The sequence below is a fragment of the Anomaloglossus baeobatrachus genome, chromosome 1 (assembly GCF_048569485.1).
Source record: "Anomaloglossus baeobatrachus isolate aAnoBae1 chromosome 1, aAnoBae1.hap1, whole genome shotgun sequence".
In the NCBI taxonomy this organism is placed as follows: domain Eukaryota; kingdom Metazoa; phylum Chordata; class Amphibia; order Anura; family Aromobatidae; genus Anomaloglossus; species Anomaloglossus baeobatrachus.
In genome coordinates, this window is record NC_134353.1 from 78,228,084 (window position 1) to 78,242,378 (window position 14,295).

The window sequence follows — 14,295 nt, forward strand, 5'->3', positions numbered from 1 at the left end:
CTCTCCATCTCTTTACCTCTCTGTCAACTCTTTCCCAGTCTTTTCCCATCTGTCTCTTTCCCTGTCTGTCTCTTTGTCTGTGTCTGTTACGTCACCACCGGAGTCCGCTCCAGTGACTTCTGCTCCGATCGCCAGGCGACGCCGTGTTCCTGCCGTGGATGGTGCTGGTGATGGGAGAGGAGTCGATGCCAGCGGCACCGGTGGGCGCAGGCTCTGCTCATCCACTGGGCTGGGTTTCCTTGGGATCTGCAGTACCACTGGCTGACTATAGGTGGAGTGTGTCTTCCAGCTGAAGTTACCATCATTCAGCTACAGCCAATGGGAAGACACCACACCCTTCTTAATTCCGCTCCTGTCTGTTGACCTCTGCCAGAGATTGTTCTGATATTCTGGCTCCTGTTCTGCCCTGTTCTGTTTTATGATTCTGGTGTTCTGACTTCTGCTTGTTTCCTGACTACCCTCCTGCCTGCTGTTTATGTACCTCGCTGCCTGATCCGGATTTGACCTCTGCTACGTTTTCTGATTATGTCCTTGCCTACCGATTCTGTCCCTGTTCTGCAATTCCTGGTTTGACCCTGCCTGACGACTACTCTCTCGGACTGCAGCCTTCCACAGGTAGTGATCTCCAGGGCCCTGTGTAATTCCAGATCCCTGTATAGGGGTGAAAGGGTTTCAGGGTTCTGGGGGTCCTTCTTGGTGAGTGGCTTCCCTCTAGCCTATCCATTACAGCCCGTCTGAGTCTGTGGATCCAGGTAGGCGTTACAGTGTCTTTGTCTGTGTCTGTCTGTTTCTTTGTCTGTCTGTCTGCCTGTCTCTGTGCAAAATTTTGTTATTGAAAATGCAATGGTGCGGATTCCTTCAGCAGATAGACAGACAGACAGACAGACAGACACACACACACACACACACCTTTATATATCAGATTGTTCCCTTCTCTCCTACTGGTAATTTTGTCACCGTTATATATTGGTTGCCTTATTCTTACCTATTCTTTTTAATAATACACTAATAAAATTGTATTTTTAACAAAAAAATTGCATTTTTAACTGTACAGTATATTTGAAGTTTATTAGTACTTTCTTTCCTTTTTTTGTGTAGTGTTTTACATAGCACAGGACAAATATCAATGAGCTGAAGTTTATTTCAGCAGCTTCTTTTCCTGATGTCATTACCTAGAGAGTAATGTGCCAAGGAAATAAAGATAACACATTAGGCGCCCACATTAGTGCCTTTCTATGTGTCCTGTGGTGAGCGCTCATGACTATAATCAAGCTAAATAGTTTATTCTTCTTTCTTACAATGATTCCAGGTTATAAAATACCTCGCTGGCTGTTCATTAATTATTTTGCCACTAAGACCCCAATTTTACAGAAAAATATTTTTTTTCAATTTATAGATATATTTTTGAAAATAAAATGGCTATAAACATACAGTAATTGAAAAAAAAAACTTTTAAGGAATCTTTAAGGAGGTTGTCCACTAATTATACATTGATGGCCTATTCTTAGGATAGGTCATCAGTGCCTGATTGGCCAGGGTCTGACACCCGGTGCCCCCGCTGATCAGCCGTTCTCGGTGCCAGCGGCAGCAGCTGGAAATGCTCACTTTCAAAGCTGCCCCATCACCTGATAGCGGCTGCGCCTGGATATTGCACATCTGACACCCATTCAAATCAATAGGAGGCGGATGTGCAGAACCCAGCAACGGCCGCTATCAGTTGACAGAGCACCTCTGAAACAGAGCATTTCTGGCTGCGTGCTGCCGACGCCAAAACAGCTGAGGGGTATCTAACAATGATGACCTATGTAAGGATAAGCCATCAATATGAAAGTAGTAGACAACTTTTTTAAGTGACCCACGGATCTTGTCAAATGCCTATTTCATAAACTGGATCAGTATACGGAAGGGAGAAGGAAATAGTTAACCCGCGTTGCCGTGTGGGATAAGAAGATGATCACTCGAAGATAAAATTGTGATTTGTTGTTCTACGCGTTTCAGAGTATTGAAACTTCTTCTTCAGGAACCAAAATCACTGATGCAACTGTGATTTTGCCTCCTGAAGAAGGAGTGTCAATACCCCGAAACACATAGAACAATAAATCACAGGCGGCTGGGTTAGGACGTCAGTAACCTGTGACCCCAGCAGCAATTCACCAGCCAGCAGGAATTAACTCCTGCTAAACCGATAACCAGAGAGCACTAAACAGTCGATGCCCAACTCTGGCTCAGCAACTAAGAAGCATCAGGTTGCCTGCCAGACTCTGCAATGTGGACAGAGTCTGGAGTCATCATTACTCCTAGTGAGTGAGGGGCAGAACACTCCATGACAGTATCACTTACTGGGCTGCTTGCTCCAGTTGTGAGAAAATCACAGTTTTATCTGTTGCAGCTCTACCAGTTCTCTGAATGCTGATAACTCTGCCCACACCACTGATTGGCAGATTTCTGTGTGTAGGTAGAAGGCTGCCAGTCATTGGTGCGTATGGAGTTATACAGAACCCAGCCTTCAGAGAACATGGTAGATCTGCAGAAGATAAAGCTATGATTTTATCAAAACTACAGCATCAGCCCAGTAAGTGATACATCGTTAGAATCAGCAGACTTTCTGTGCTCTCAGATTAGATGGTATAAACCTGGTAATGTAAACCAGTGTTGCTGGGATTGTCTGGAGGGGGCTCATGCATACAACAGAGGCCGGTGTGGATGTGCGCTGACACTAGGGCTACACCCAGACTTTCTGTATTTCGGATCTGTTCATGCCTGCATTTCCTAATTGTATTGACCATAATAAGAGCAAAGAAGTGAAATTTCCGAAGGCCGCCTATAATGGGGTCCATCTGGTTTCTGTCATGGAGTCTGGCATGAAAACTGTAATAGTCAAAATTGAACAGCTTTTCATTAGGCAAAGGATCAGTTTTATCTACATGAAACCAGTGAAGCATTTTGGACAAAAACCTTATTAAGCCATACAGAGAGAAGGGTCAGTCATATATCCAGCATATCCATACACATCATATTCATATATCCATATCCATCATATTCACATATCCAGCATATCCATATCCATCATATTCACATATCCATATCCATAATATTCACATATCCATATCCATCATATTCACATATCCAGCATATCCATATCCATCATATTCACATATCCAGCATATCCATATCCATCATATTCACATATCCAGCATATCCATATCCAGCATCATGGAGTTTACTCACCGTGTTCATCCAGCAGGATGTTATCTGGCTTGATATCCCTGTAAGAAAAGACACCGATCATGTAAGAGATTTGTAGAACATATCAGTAATATACACTTCATTATCTAATATATGTGAATATAGACAATCTTATTCTACTGAATTCCATTTTTTTGGGTATATTTTCATGCCTCAATTTTTTCTAACACAATTCCAAAATTTCTGAATCCTTAAGTTAATAGACAGGTGTCTAAACCTGACTTTAAAGGGTTATTCCCATCTCCAAGATCCTATCCCAATATGTAATAGGTGTAATAATAATAATAATAATAATAATAATAATAAAATTAGCAAATACCTCCAATTGGAAATGTAGTATAGTTCTCCTGATTAGCCATGTCTCTTACCTCATGTGCAGGGGATTGCAGCTTAGGTATCCAAGGTTACAACCACAAGTAACTAACTGTCTCTATATGAGTGTATGTAACCCTGGATACCCAAGCTATTGTAATGCCCTGGACATGAGGTAAGAGACATAACTAATCAGGAGAATTATACTACACTTCCTATTGGAGGTATTTTCTAATTTTATTATTATTGTTATTATTATTATTGTTATTACACCTACTACATATTGGAATAGGGTCTTGGAGATAGGAAAAACCCTGTAAAGCAGGGGTCCGATGAGTGCATGAGAAATCGGTAACCAGGTAACCATGTGTACAATTACAGTGGTGTGGCCTAATCGGCAGATGACTGCACTGTTACTAAAAATCACTATACATAGATTAATAACACTGACATTACTGCCATACGGTGACCATATAGTGGTAGATACCAGTCCCACAGAACATATAAGAGATTACAGTACAGTTATAGATGGGGATTTACATCTGATATGCTTTCTGATGGAGTCAGTCACTTTTCCTGTCTTGACCAACATAACTTCTCCAGTCATGAGTTGTGTAGAGATTACAACACAGACACATCTGACTAATCACGTTTCCAGCCCTGACCCCATCTATCCCCAACCTGCACAGTCTCCTCATCCTGCTGACACCCCAATACTGAGCCGCTGCTCCTGCATGTGTCCATATTAATGATCCTCTTAGTACTCCACATAATGTCCACCACTGTGCCTCTTACAAAGTAAAATGTCTAATTTGTGCCATCTAAATAATACAATTGCCCCAATAATACAAATATTAGTGCCATGTGGGAGTGCCCTAGAAAACAGTGCCCACATTTTGCCCCATCACAATTCACTGAATGCCCCTATGACAATAATGCTTCTTAAGTACCCACTTAATAGTTAATAATGTCTCCTAAGTCCCCTCTATATATAGTTACCACCTACACACCATGATGCCCCCCACAGCTCCCTATACACAGCATGGTAAATACCCAGCTCCCTATACACAGCATGATGCCCCCCCTCCCCACTGTATGATGGCCCTCAGTAGCTTTACTCTCATTCTATGATGGCCCTCAGTAGTCACCCCACATTGTAACATGGCCCCAAGTATTTCCTTCACACTGTAATATGGCTCCCACTATTCCCTCACACTGTAACACGGCCCCAAGTATTTCCCCCACACTGCAATATGGTCCCCAGTATCCCCCCCCCACACTGCATGGATGGCCCCCAGTATTTCCCCAACACTGTATATTGACCCTCATTATTTCCCCCTAAACTGTAACATGGCTCCCAGTATTCCCCCCGCACTGTATGGATGGCCCTCAGTATTATCCCAACACTGTATGTTGACCCCCAGTATTTCCCCTACACTGTAACATGGACCCCAGTATTCCCCCCACACTGTATATGGCCCCCAGCATTCCCCCCACACTGTATATGGCCCCCAGTATTCCCCCCATACTGTATATGTCCCGCAGTATTTCCCCCACACTGTATATGGACCCCAGTATTTCCCCATACTGTATATGGCCCCCAGTATTCCCCCCCATACTGTATATAGCCCTTAGTATTACCCCCATACTGTATATGGCCCCCAGTATTCCCCCATACTGTATATGGCCCCCAGTATTCCCCCCACACTGTATATGGCCCCCAGTATTCCCCCATACTGTATATGGCCCCCAGTATTCCCCCATACTGTATATGGCCCCCAGTATTCACCCCATTCTGTATATGGCCCCCAGTATTCCCCCCGTCCTGTATATGGTCCACCGTATTCCCCCAAAACAAACATCTTATAATCACCTGTCCATGGACAAGACCAAGGCATGTAATGTCACGGCTCCGGGGTACACAGCGTTCAAGAGTTATGACATCATCACGCGACTCCCTGCACCCGCCTCTTCTGTGCGTCTGACAGCGGTAGTGTCTCCCTGCTCTAGAGCAGAGTTAATCTGTATCGGTACTCTGCATCAGGGGCTCAGGGCCCCTGAGATTGTGGGGTCCAGGGAGATTGCACCCGCTGCCCTCCTCCGGTGGCTATGCTGTTAGTTCCATGCACTAATCTTAGAAGAGTTAGGCTATGTAACACATTGCGTTATTGCAGTGAAGTTTTTTCATCATTTTTTATGCAATTTAAAAGCTGCTTTTTACAGAACCAGTAAAAGTGAATAGATTTCATAAAACTCATGAACACTATTGTTATTTTTTTCTTGACTGAATTTAAGAACTGAGGTGTTTTTAAAATTTGCAGCATGTCAACTCTTTTAACGTTTTTAGTGTTTTTTTCACCCATATAAAGCTACGAGAAAGTGAAAAAAAAACTTTTTTCTGCTTTTTCGTAGCCTTTTTAGTGAATAAAACTAACTTTAATAAAAATATGTATTATAAATAGGGATGATCGAATACCTCAAATATTCGAGTTCGCGAATATTTGCTGAATAGGTCGCCGCTAGTTGACTATTCGCGAATATTCAATGTGCAAAGTAAGTCTATAGGAAACCCGAATAACAACTATTCGGAACTATTCGGGCTTCCCATAGACTTACATTGCACATCGAATATTCGCATAGCAGCGACCTATTCGTCGGATATTCGTATGACGCCCTGGCCTATCAGGTCGTCACAGGGTATTGTGCAATCTGCCCTTTTGCACAGTATCCACTCCTCCTTGGTTACGAATCCCTTTTCTTTGGTGTTGCTAACAGCTTAGCCAGTCAAAATCCTAGGAACACTTTGCACCGAACCCACCAGCCACACCATTGGGGGGCCTGAAGGGAATAGGGCCACCCACATGGGGGTTGGTAAGGAAAAATGAGAAAGTGACAGAGAAGTGAAACAGGAGTGAAAGGAGTAGGAGGTGGAAGGTGACTCTCCAAGAGGGAGAGGTCACTGGTCCCGAGCAGGGCTCCTGGAGTTTACTAGGTGGCAGACGTTGGTCTATGCCTGGTAGGAGCTGGAACCCCGGTCGCAGGGGATCGCGTCAAGGGGCACAGACTGCCGAGGAGGGCAGCCAGCGGCCTTGAGCCATCACCGGGCAGGGGCCAGGGCATGACGGAGTACGTGGACCCTAGGCCGGGAAGTAGCTTCACGCGTCCCGGTAATTTACCCGACTGGGATGAAGACTTCAAGATTCATCCACAACCCGCTCCAAAATCGGGGTACTAGCGCACCGATGGGATAGGACTTTCCCAAATACAGTCCAAAGAAATCCTACGCGTGAACCCTCAGAGCAAGCTCACTCCGTTAGCCATACGGGTGAGCGGGACCCGATCAGTTTCAAGCTTCCTCTACCCAACGGCACCCCACTCACCAACACCCAACGGGCCCCGGGGCACAAACCTCCTACCCACGGAGGGGTTAAACATCCTGCTGCTACACCATCGCCACCGGGCTCCCCAACAGCAGCGGTGGTCTCCTACATTACCACGCACCGTGGGTGGCGTCACGAACTTACACATCCTCTGTACATATCTATCCCCTCTCTTTTGAATTCAAGTGTCCGCGCGACCTCCCGGGTCCAAAGACCCCTCGAGCCTCCACGGCTCCGGATCAGAGCGTCTCGGCCGCTGGTACGGGGGCAGTACATTCGCAAAGCTGAATATTTGAGGTATTCGCTCCTCCCTAATTATAACCAAAGCACACATGTAATCCCCACCCAAAACCTGGAGAAAAACATAATGAAAATGCCTGCGAAAAGTAGGCTTGTGGAACGCGACGTTCTTACTGCCAAAAGAGCAGTTGTAAAACGCTGTGTGTGAACATAGCCCTAGACTAGAATATGGAAATCATACAAGAGTGGCTCAATTCACTTCTTGTGTTTATAGAACTGATAAAGCAGAAGGAATCTGTTGTGAATCCCCAAGTGCCAGAAGATTAACTGAGATCCTGCACCCCACCTGGAATAAAAAAGTGCATAAAAATAGCTTATTGCAGTATGAAAAAATGTTCTATTGCACATTTGTATTTGTTTTTATTCATTCATTGGTTGGAGCTGTATACACATTTGGGTGTAACTCGTTTATCATAATGTCATGCGTGTTCTTGCTCAGTAATGGACACTTGAATCCACTACACCAAGTTTAATATAGTATTCATCTACCTTCACTATCCCTTTTTTTGGGAGTATTTTTAGCCCAATTGAGCTATTGAGGGTCTTTAAAAGGCTTTCAAAAAGGAATAGTTGAAGAAAGGAAAGTGCATGTCTCGTCCTTGAAGCGATACCTGATGGAAAATACTCTATAAGGCCCCTTTCACACGTCAGTGATTCTGGGACGTTTGTGCTTTTTTTTAAACGTACCAGAATCACTGACATACGCAGACCCATTATAATGAATGAGTCTGCTCACACGTCAGTGATTTTTCACTGCACGTGTTTCCGTGCAGCGTACCCGCGTGTGCGTGATTGCTGCACGGAGACATGTCCATTTTTTTCTGGCATCACTGATGTTCCACGGACCACGCAGTGGTGTGGTCCGTGAAACACGTGCCAGAAAAAAACGTGCTTTTAAAATAAAAAACATTTTAACTCACCCAGCGTCCAGCGATGTCCTCTGCAGCCCGTTCTCCCTTCTGCTTCTAAGCCGGCTGATTACTGTCGCGCATATTCATTATGCGTGACACAGCCGACCCGGAAGCAGCTGCTGAGGGGGTCCGCGCCGGCCGGATGCTGCACCGCGGGAGCGATCAGCACCATGGACAGCGGGAGCGGGCGCAGGTGAGTGAATCTCTAAGTGCAATCACGGGCCACGGAGAACGGAGCCCGGATTGCACTTAGACAACCCACAGGGACATGTGCGTGTTTTACACGCCAGTGAAAAAGTCTGTGTTTTTCACTGACGTGTGAAACGGGCCTAACAGTCAATATCCAACGAAAACACTGCAAAAAAAAAAGGTTTGTGAAAAATATTGCTAAATCACTTGAAAAACTTTTCAAAAACTGCGGCAGGAAAGAGAAAAAACCTCCACTAAAACCTTCTGCGGTTACATTAAGTTTTTACAGCTGAAACTGAGTGGAAACTTTACAAACCCTCCGCAAAAACGTGGAGTTTCCACTCAGTTTCTGCTCCAAAATCTCATCCAAAATATTTAGTGTGAGCACCATGAGATGTTTTTGCTGAGTTTTTGAAGCAGAAACTCTCCAAAAAACACGAAGAATTAAAAAAACCACAAGTTTAGATTAATGTCTACACAACATCTTCTAAAAAGAGTCTGTTGCCCCCGGATGCATTTTAATTGAACTATACAGTGATACAGGGTCCTTAAAAATTCTACCAGCTTTGTACCTGAATGACCATTGATTGCCAGCAGTGGGGTAATCACCGATAAGTCCCCTACAACACTGCGGTAGCTCATTTAAAATGCATTTTTGTGTGACAGATGATTCCATTTAAATCCAGGCGAATCCACTGAGTTTTTCAAGTAGAGAAAACTTTGACCCTTTTTTTTCCTCAGGCATGTCTGCAGGCTTTTTTATTTATTATTGAAGGGTTTTCCTATGGCTTTCTTATATCTCCTTTGTTGTCGTTTTCCAGATGTTTTTTAACTCCGTTTTTTTTTAAGCAAAAACAATGTCACAATGCTCAAAAAAACATCCAGGCGTCTTTCGAGCTTCCCCATTGACTTGTATTGTAACATACAGAGCATCGTCCGAGTTGAAAGCACTGGAAGACCGGACGTCACTTCTTTTAATTGCTTGGCGTTTTTAGAATCCTGAAGTTGTTAAAAAAAGATCAAACGCCTGAACATAAGAACAGCGAGTTATTGTTACATAGAAATGTTCATTCTTTTGAGAATTTCTGCGTCCGAATCTGCCTGCTAAAGACTTAGTGAATTTCTCCTATGAAAACTCAACAAAAAACTTAAGTGTAAAAATACCCAAAGAAAGAGAGTTTCCTGAAGCGGTTTCCATTAAAAAATACTCACCTGGCCTGATAACCGGACGTCACCTCCTTCCCATCCATTTCCTGCTGCTGAGCAGGATGGGAAGGAGGTGACGTCCGGTCATCAGGCCAGCGAGCGCTTGCGCATAACGCTGGAGTAATAGGGGAAAGTGCGGTCACGAAGTTATGGGCGGCACTTACTGATGACACTCACAGCGCCGCCCATAACCTCGTGCCCGCGCAAAGCGTCACCAGCGGTCACACGTGCACACAGTGCACGGCACCGCTACAGTGGAACAGCGCATGCGCGGGACCACGGGCACCCAGGGGCGGCCCCCTGAGCTTTGAAATTCAGCGTTCGGGGCCGGCGTAAATCTGCAGGAGGAACAGCATTGGACCCCAGGCAGCCCGCCCCCATGGAAGATTTAAGAAATTTGCATAAGAAAAGGTACAAGTTTACAAAGTGTTTATTTTGGTATAAAAGGTGCCACAAAAACTATAGGAAGCTTGCTAGAATGCAGCCCAGGAGCTGCAGAGGGGGGAACTTTTAGCTTTATAGCTAAATTTCTGGTGACAGGTTCCCTTTAAAAAAAGATTTGAAGAGACTGAGGATGTTTTCGACAAGCCCAGGTCCGGCAGACCCTGCAAGACAACTGCTCAGGAGGAACGTTTGTTGGTTAAAAATTCCAAAGCCAGCCCCTCTTCCACTGCAGCAGAGCTCCAACAGGCCTGGTCACCTCAAGTCCATGTGTCAACTAGAACCATTTGTAGGATTCTGTCTCAAAAGGGCCTCCATGGTCGAATCAGTGCCCAGAAGCCAGCACTAAACAAAAGGCAATTAAAAAAACGTGTGGCATTTGCCAAGTCCCACAGCCTGCTAAACAGATGGACGCTGGAAAAGTGGCAGAAGGTAGATTTCTCTGATGAATCTTCAGTTGAATTATACCACAGCCGCCACAAATACTGCAGGAGACCTACTGTAGCCCGTATGGATCCAAAATACACCCAGAAAACAGTTAAGTTTGGTGGTGGAAAGATCATGGTCTGGGGTTACATTCAGTATAGGGGTGTGCGAAACATTTGCAAGGTGAAAGGCAATATCGATAGCCTAAAATATCAAGAAGTATTAGCTACCTCTTACATTCTCAATCATAAAAGGGGTCAAATTCTGCAGCAGGATGGTGCTCCATCTCATACATCCATCTCTACAACAAAGTTCCTCCGGGCAAAGAAGATCAAGGTGCTCAAGGACTGGCCAGCCCAGTCACCAGACATGAACATCATTGAGCATGTTTGGGGTAGGATGAAAGAGGAAGCTTGGAAGACAAAACCAAAGAATCTAGATGAATTCTGGGAGGCATGTAAGACTGCATTCTTTGCTATTCCTGATGACTTCATCAATAAATTGTATGAATCTTTGTTGAACCGCATGGATGCAGTCCGTCAAGCTCATGCAAGTCACACAAAATATTAAATATGGCTCTAATTGCACCACAACTTCATTCACCAATGTTATGCAACATATCTTTGTATTAGAAGTTAATTATTTGTTTGCATTTCACATTACTTTCTGTGGGTGACAAAACGTTTGTCTTGCCAAAATCTGACTTTTCTATGTTCATTAAATGATCAATATTTCAGCTTTGCAGCAACTTTATTTTCATAACCTAACCAAATTTGGGAGGGTTTCAGCTTTCAAAAGAGTAATTTATAAAACCAATTGATTAATTTAAAGTCAGGTTATAAGCTTTTAGTTACATAAGATGGATGAGCGACAGAACTTCTGTCAGGTTGTTAAGACCTTAACCATCAGAAAAGAACTCAGTGTAAACCTACCAGGGTTGCCAACTTCCCTTTATAGTTTTTCTGGACAGTTTATCAAAAAATCATGGACAGACTTTTCTCTTTATGGATATATTGTAAAACCATACTAAATCATTGTGATTATAAAGGACACTTTTCCGCAGCTCATAGATCTGATATGTAGACATTAGCTAGATTCATTGTAAAATGTGAAATAATGATAACAACATGTTTAAGGCTATGTTCACACAGGACATTTCTGCAGCATTTTTTTCCTGACCAAAACCAGACCTTGTGGCAGAATGTCTCCTGGGAGTCATATGCAGTTTTGGTGTGTTTTTTTGTGGCTTTTTTTTACAGCGTTTTTTTTCCTGTGATTTCAAGAACAGCAAGGGTTCAAGAGTACCCGAGAGATGGGCCGGGTCGAGGTTCACCTGATCCGGCACTCGGGTATTAAAAAAAAGGTAAAAAAAGTAAAGCAAACACGCTATACTTACCTGTCTCCGGTAGATGCTAGAGTGTAAGGACTCCTTCCAGGTACGACATCATTCAACAGGTCCCTATATCACACGGGGAAGAGGGGCGAAACATGATTGTAGTGTAAGGAAGAGAACATCTCCAAGCTCACTAACCAAGCCATTCACGCCCACTAACTTGGAAGGAGCCCATACATTCTAGGCTCAACTGTACATGCTCCTGTGGCCCCTCCTACTTCTGATGCCGCTCATATTCACTGCCCCCCCCCCCCACTGGAGTCTGCGGGTCTATCGTACAGTAAAAAACAAATAAAGAAATAAAAATGACGTAGGGTTCCCCCATATTTTGATACCCAGCACAGGTAAAGTCTACGGCCACAGGCTGCGGTCCCCAGCTGTGTGCTTTATCTTGGCTGGGTATCAAAATAAGAGTGACCCATGCTGTTTTTTTAATTATTTAAATAAATAGTTTAAAAAAAAAAAAAAAACACAGCAAATTTAATTTGATACCCAGCCAAGATAAAGCTCACAGCTGGGGGCTGCTATTCCCAGGCTGGAGAGACCCAGCCTAAAAATAGCAGCCTGCAGCCACCCAGGATTGTTGCATCCATTAGATACGACAATCCCAGCACTTTACCTGGCTCTTCCCAAATTGCCCTGGTGCGGTGGCAATTGGGGTAATATCAGGGGTTAATTGCAGATCATAGGTGTGACTAAACCCTAGATTGGTAATGGCAGTCCTCTATGAGACCCCCCCATCACTAATCTGTAATAAGTGACAAGAAATAAACACAAACACCGAACAAATCATTTATTTGAAATAAAATATATATAAAAAAACTCTTTCACCACTTTATTAACCCCATAATCACATTCCCTGCAGGTCCGACATAATCTGTGCCGCCCCCGTGCCAGCAGCCGCCACTGCTCGGGCCCGGCCCTACTGTGGGTGGCTCGAGGGTCACCGGGGTCACCCGGGGGTCTGACGGACACGCCGAATAAAAAGGGGGACGTAGATGTACGGGCTAGGCTGTATTAAGTTCGTGATGCCACCCACGGTGTGTGGTTAAGTGGGACACCACCGCTGCTGTTGTGGGGCACCCAGGGGAGATGTAATGGCAGCTGGATGTTAACCCCTCCATGGGTAGGAATGGTTGCCCCGGGGCCCAGTGTCTTTGTGCAGGGTATAGTGATGGTGAGGGCTGGTGTGCCCGGACGTGCAGGGAGGCAGTTGGTTACTCACAGTCAAGGAATCACACGAGTCTTTTAGTAAACCAAAGTGATGGTGGCCGGCCGCCGCGGTCGGTTGCATTCAGGTCCCCCACCCGGCTGGTGGTCACTGTCCTTTTCCTCTGCACTGTCTGTGTAAAAGGTGGGCTTCCGAGTCTGGAACTCGGGAGCACGCTCCCGGCTGGATGTGGCCTAAGGAGCCGTGCCTGCAGATGCTGGCTCGTTTCAACTATGGGCCCTGGCGATGGCCTCCTATCCTTATCGGTGGGCTGTTGTCTTCTATGAGGGACTTTGGGTGGGACAGGACCTATAATCCTGGCTTCAATCGGTTAATTAGCTAGGCCGCTGGTTTCGGTCCTGGCTTCAGGGTCCGAGTACCCCCTCTGTGCTACGGTTTCCGGGTCGGTTTCCCGTGTCGGTACCGGCAGGCTACAACCCTGTCCCAGTCCACCTCGGTTCTGCCGAGCCGTCTTCCCGTCTCCTGCTGACGGAGACCACCATCTGCCACATAGCGAAAGGCACCAGGGCTCCTACCCTGGTACCGTCCAATTTGAGCTTTCCTCCTGCTGGGACTACACCTAGCCACAGCTCCACTCCTCTCAACTTGAACTCCAGACTTAGACAAGACTGTTTGCTTAACTAACTGTTTTGCTTAACTAACTGTTTTCCCGCCCTGGGCTGTCTAGACCCCTAGGTGGGCGTGCCCCAACCGCCTAGTCACGCCAACTGATAAGTCTATCTTTCCCTAAGGGGGGGTGACTAGGGTTTCAGGTCGGCTGTGTGTTTCCTAAGTGAGGGATAGGTGTCGTGAAGGGGCCTATCTGTGACTACCTGGTTTTGCCAGGGCATCACAAATCCACACGAGGTCCCACAACGATTCAACTTTGCTACATCTTCAGATCACAGCGAGCAGCCATAGAACAGGACTGCTCGCTGTGAGCTCCAGAGAATGAATGAACCGCACGATCAGCGGTACTTCACTCAGATGATACCTGGTCACAGCTGGCGATACCTGTGACCGTAAATAGCCTTAGTGAGGTCACCGCTGAACCCGCAGACCGGGTCTGTGATTGGTTGCAGTCAGATGCTGGGAGCGCATCTGACTGCAACCAATAACAGATGAAATCAGTTAATATGTAATGAGGGGGGAAGTGGAGGAGCCGCGGGAGCATACAGCCGTGCCGGTGATTCGGTAAATATATTTTTATTAACCCGGTTAGACGTGCTGAACCAGGGTATCTGCGAGTCCACCTGTCCCTAAATTTCTTCGGCTTCAAAA

At 45.4% G+C, this 14,295-nt stretch overlaps 1 protein-coding gene across 1 annotated transcript in view; it reads right to left on the bottom strand.

Annotated features, from left to right (window-relative positions):
* STK32B (serine/threonine kinase 32B) overlaps positions 1–14,295 on the bottom strand; it is a 404,500-nt gene that overhangs the window by 176,061 nt on the left and 214,144 nt on the right. Inside the window, exon 5 of the mRNA XM_075346883.1 lies at positions 3,229–3,266. Coding sequence (XP_075202998.1) covers positions 3,229–3,266 — 38 coding nt within the window. The remainder of the gene's footprint in view (positions 1–3,228; positions 3,267–14,295) is intronic.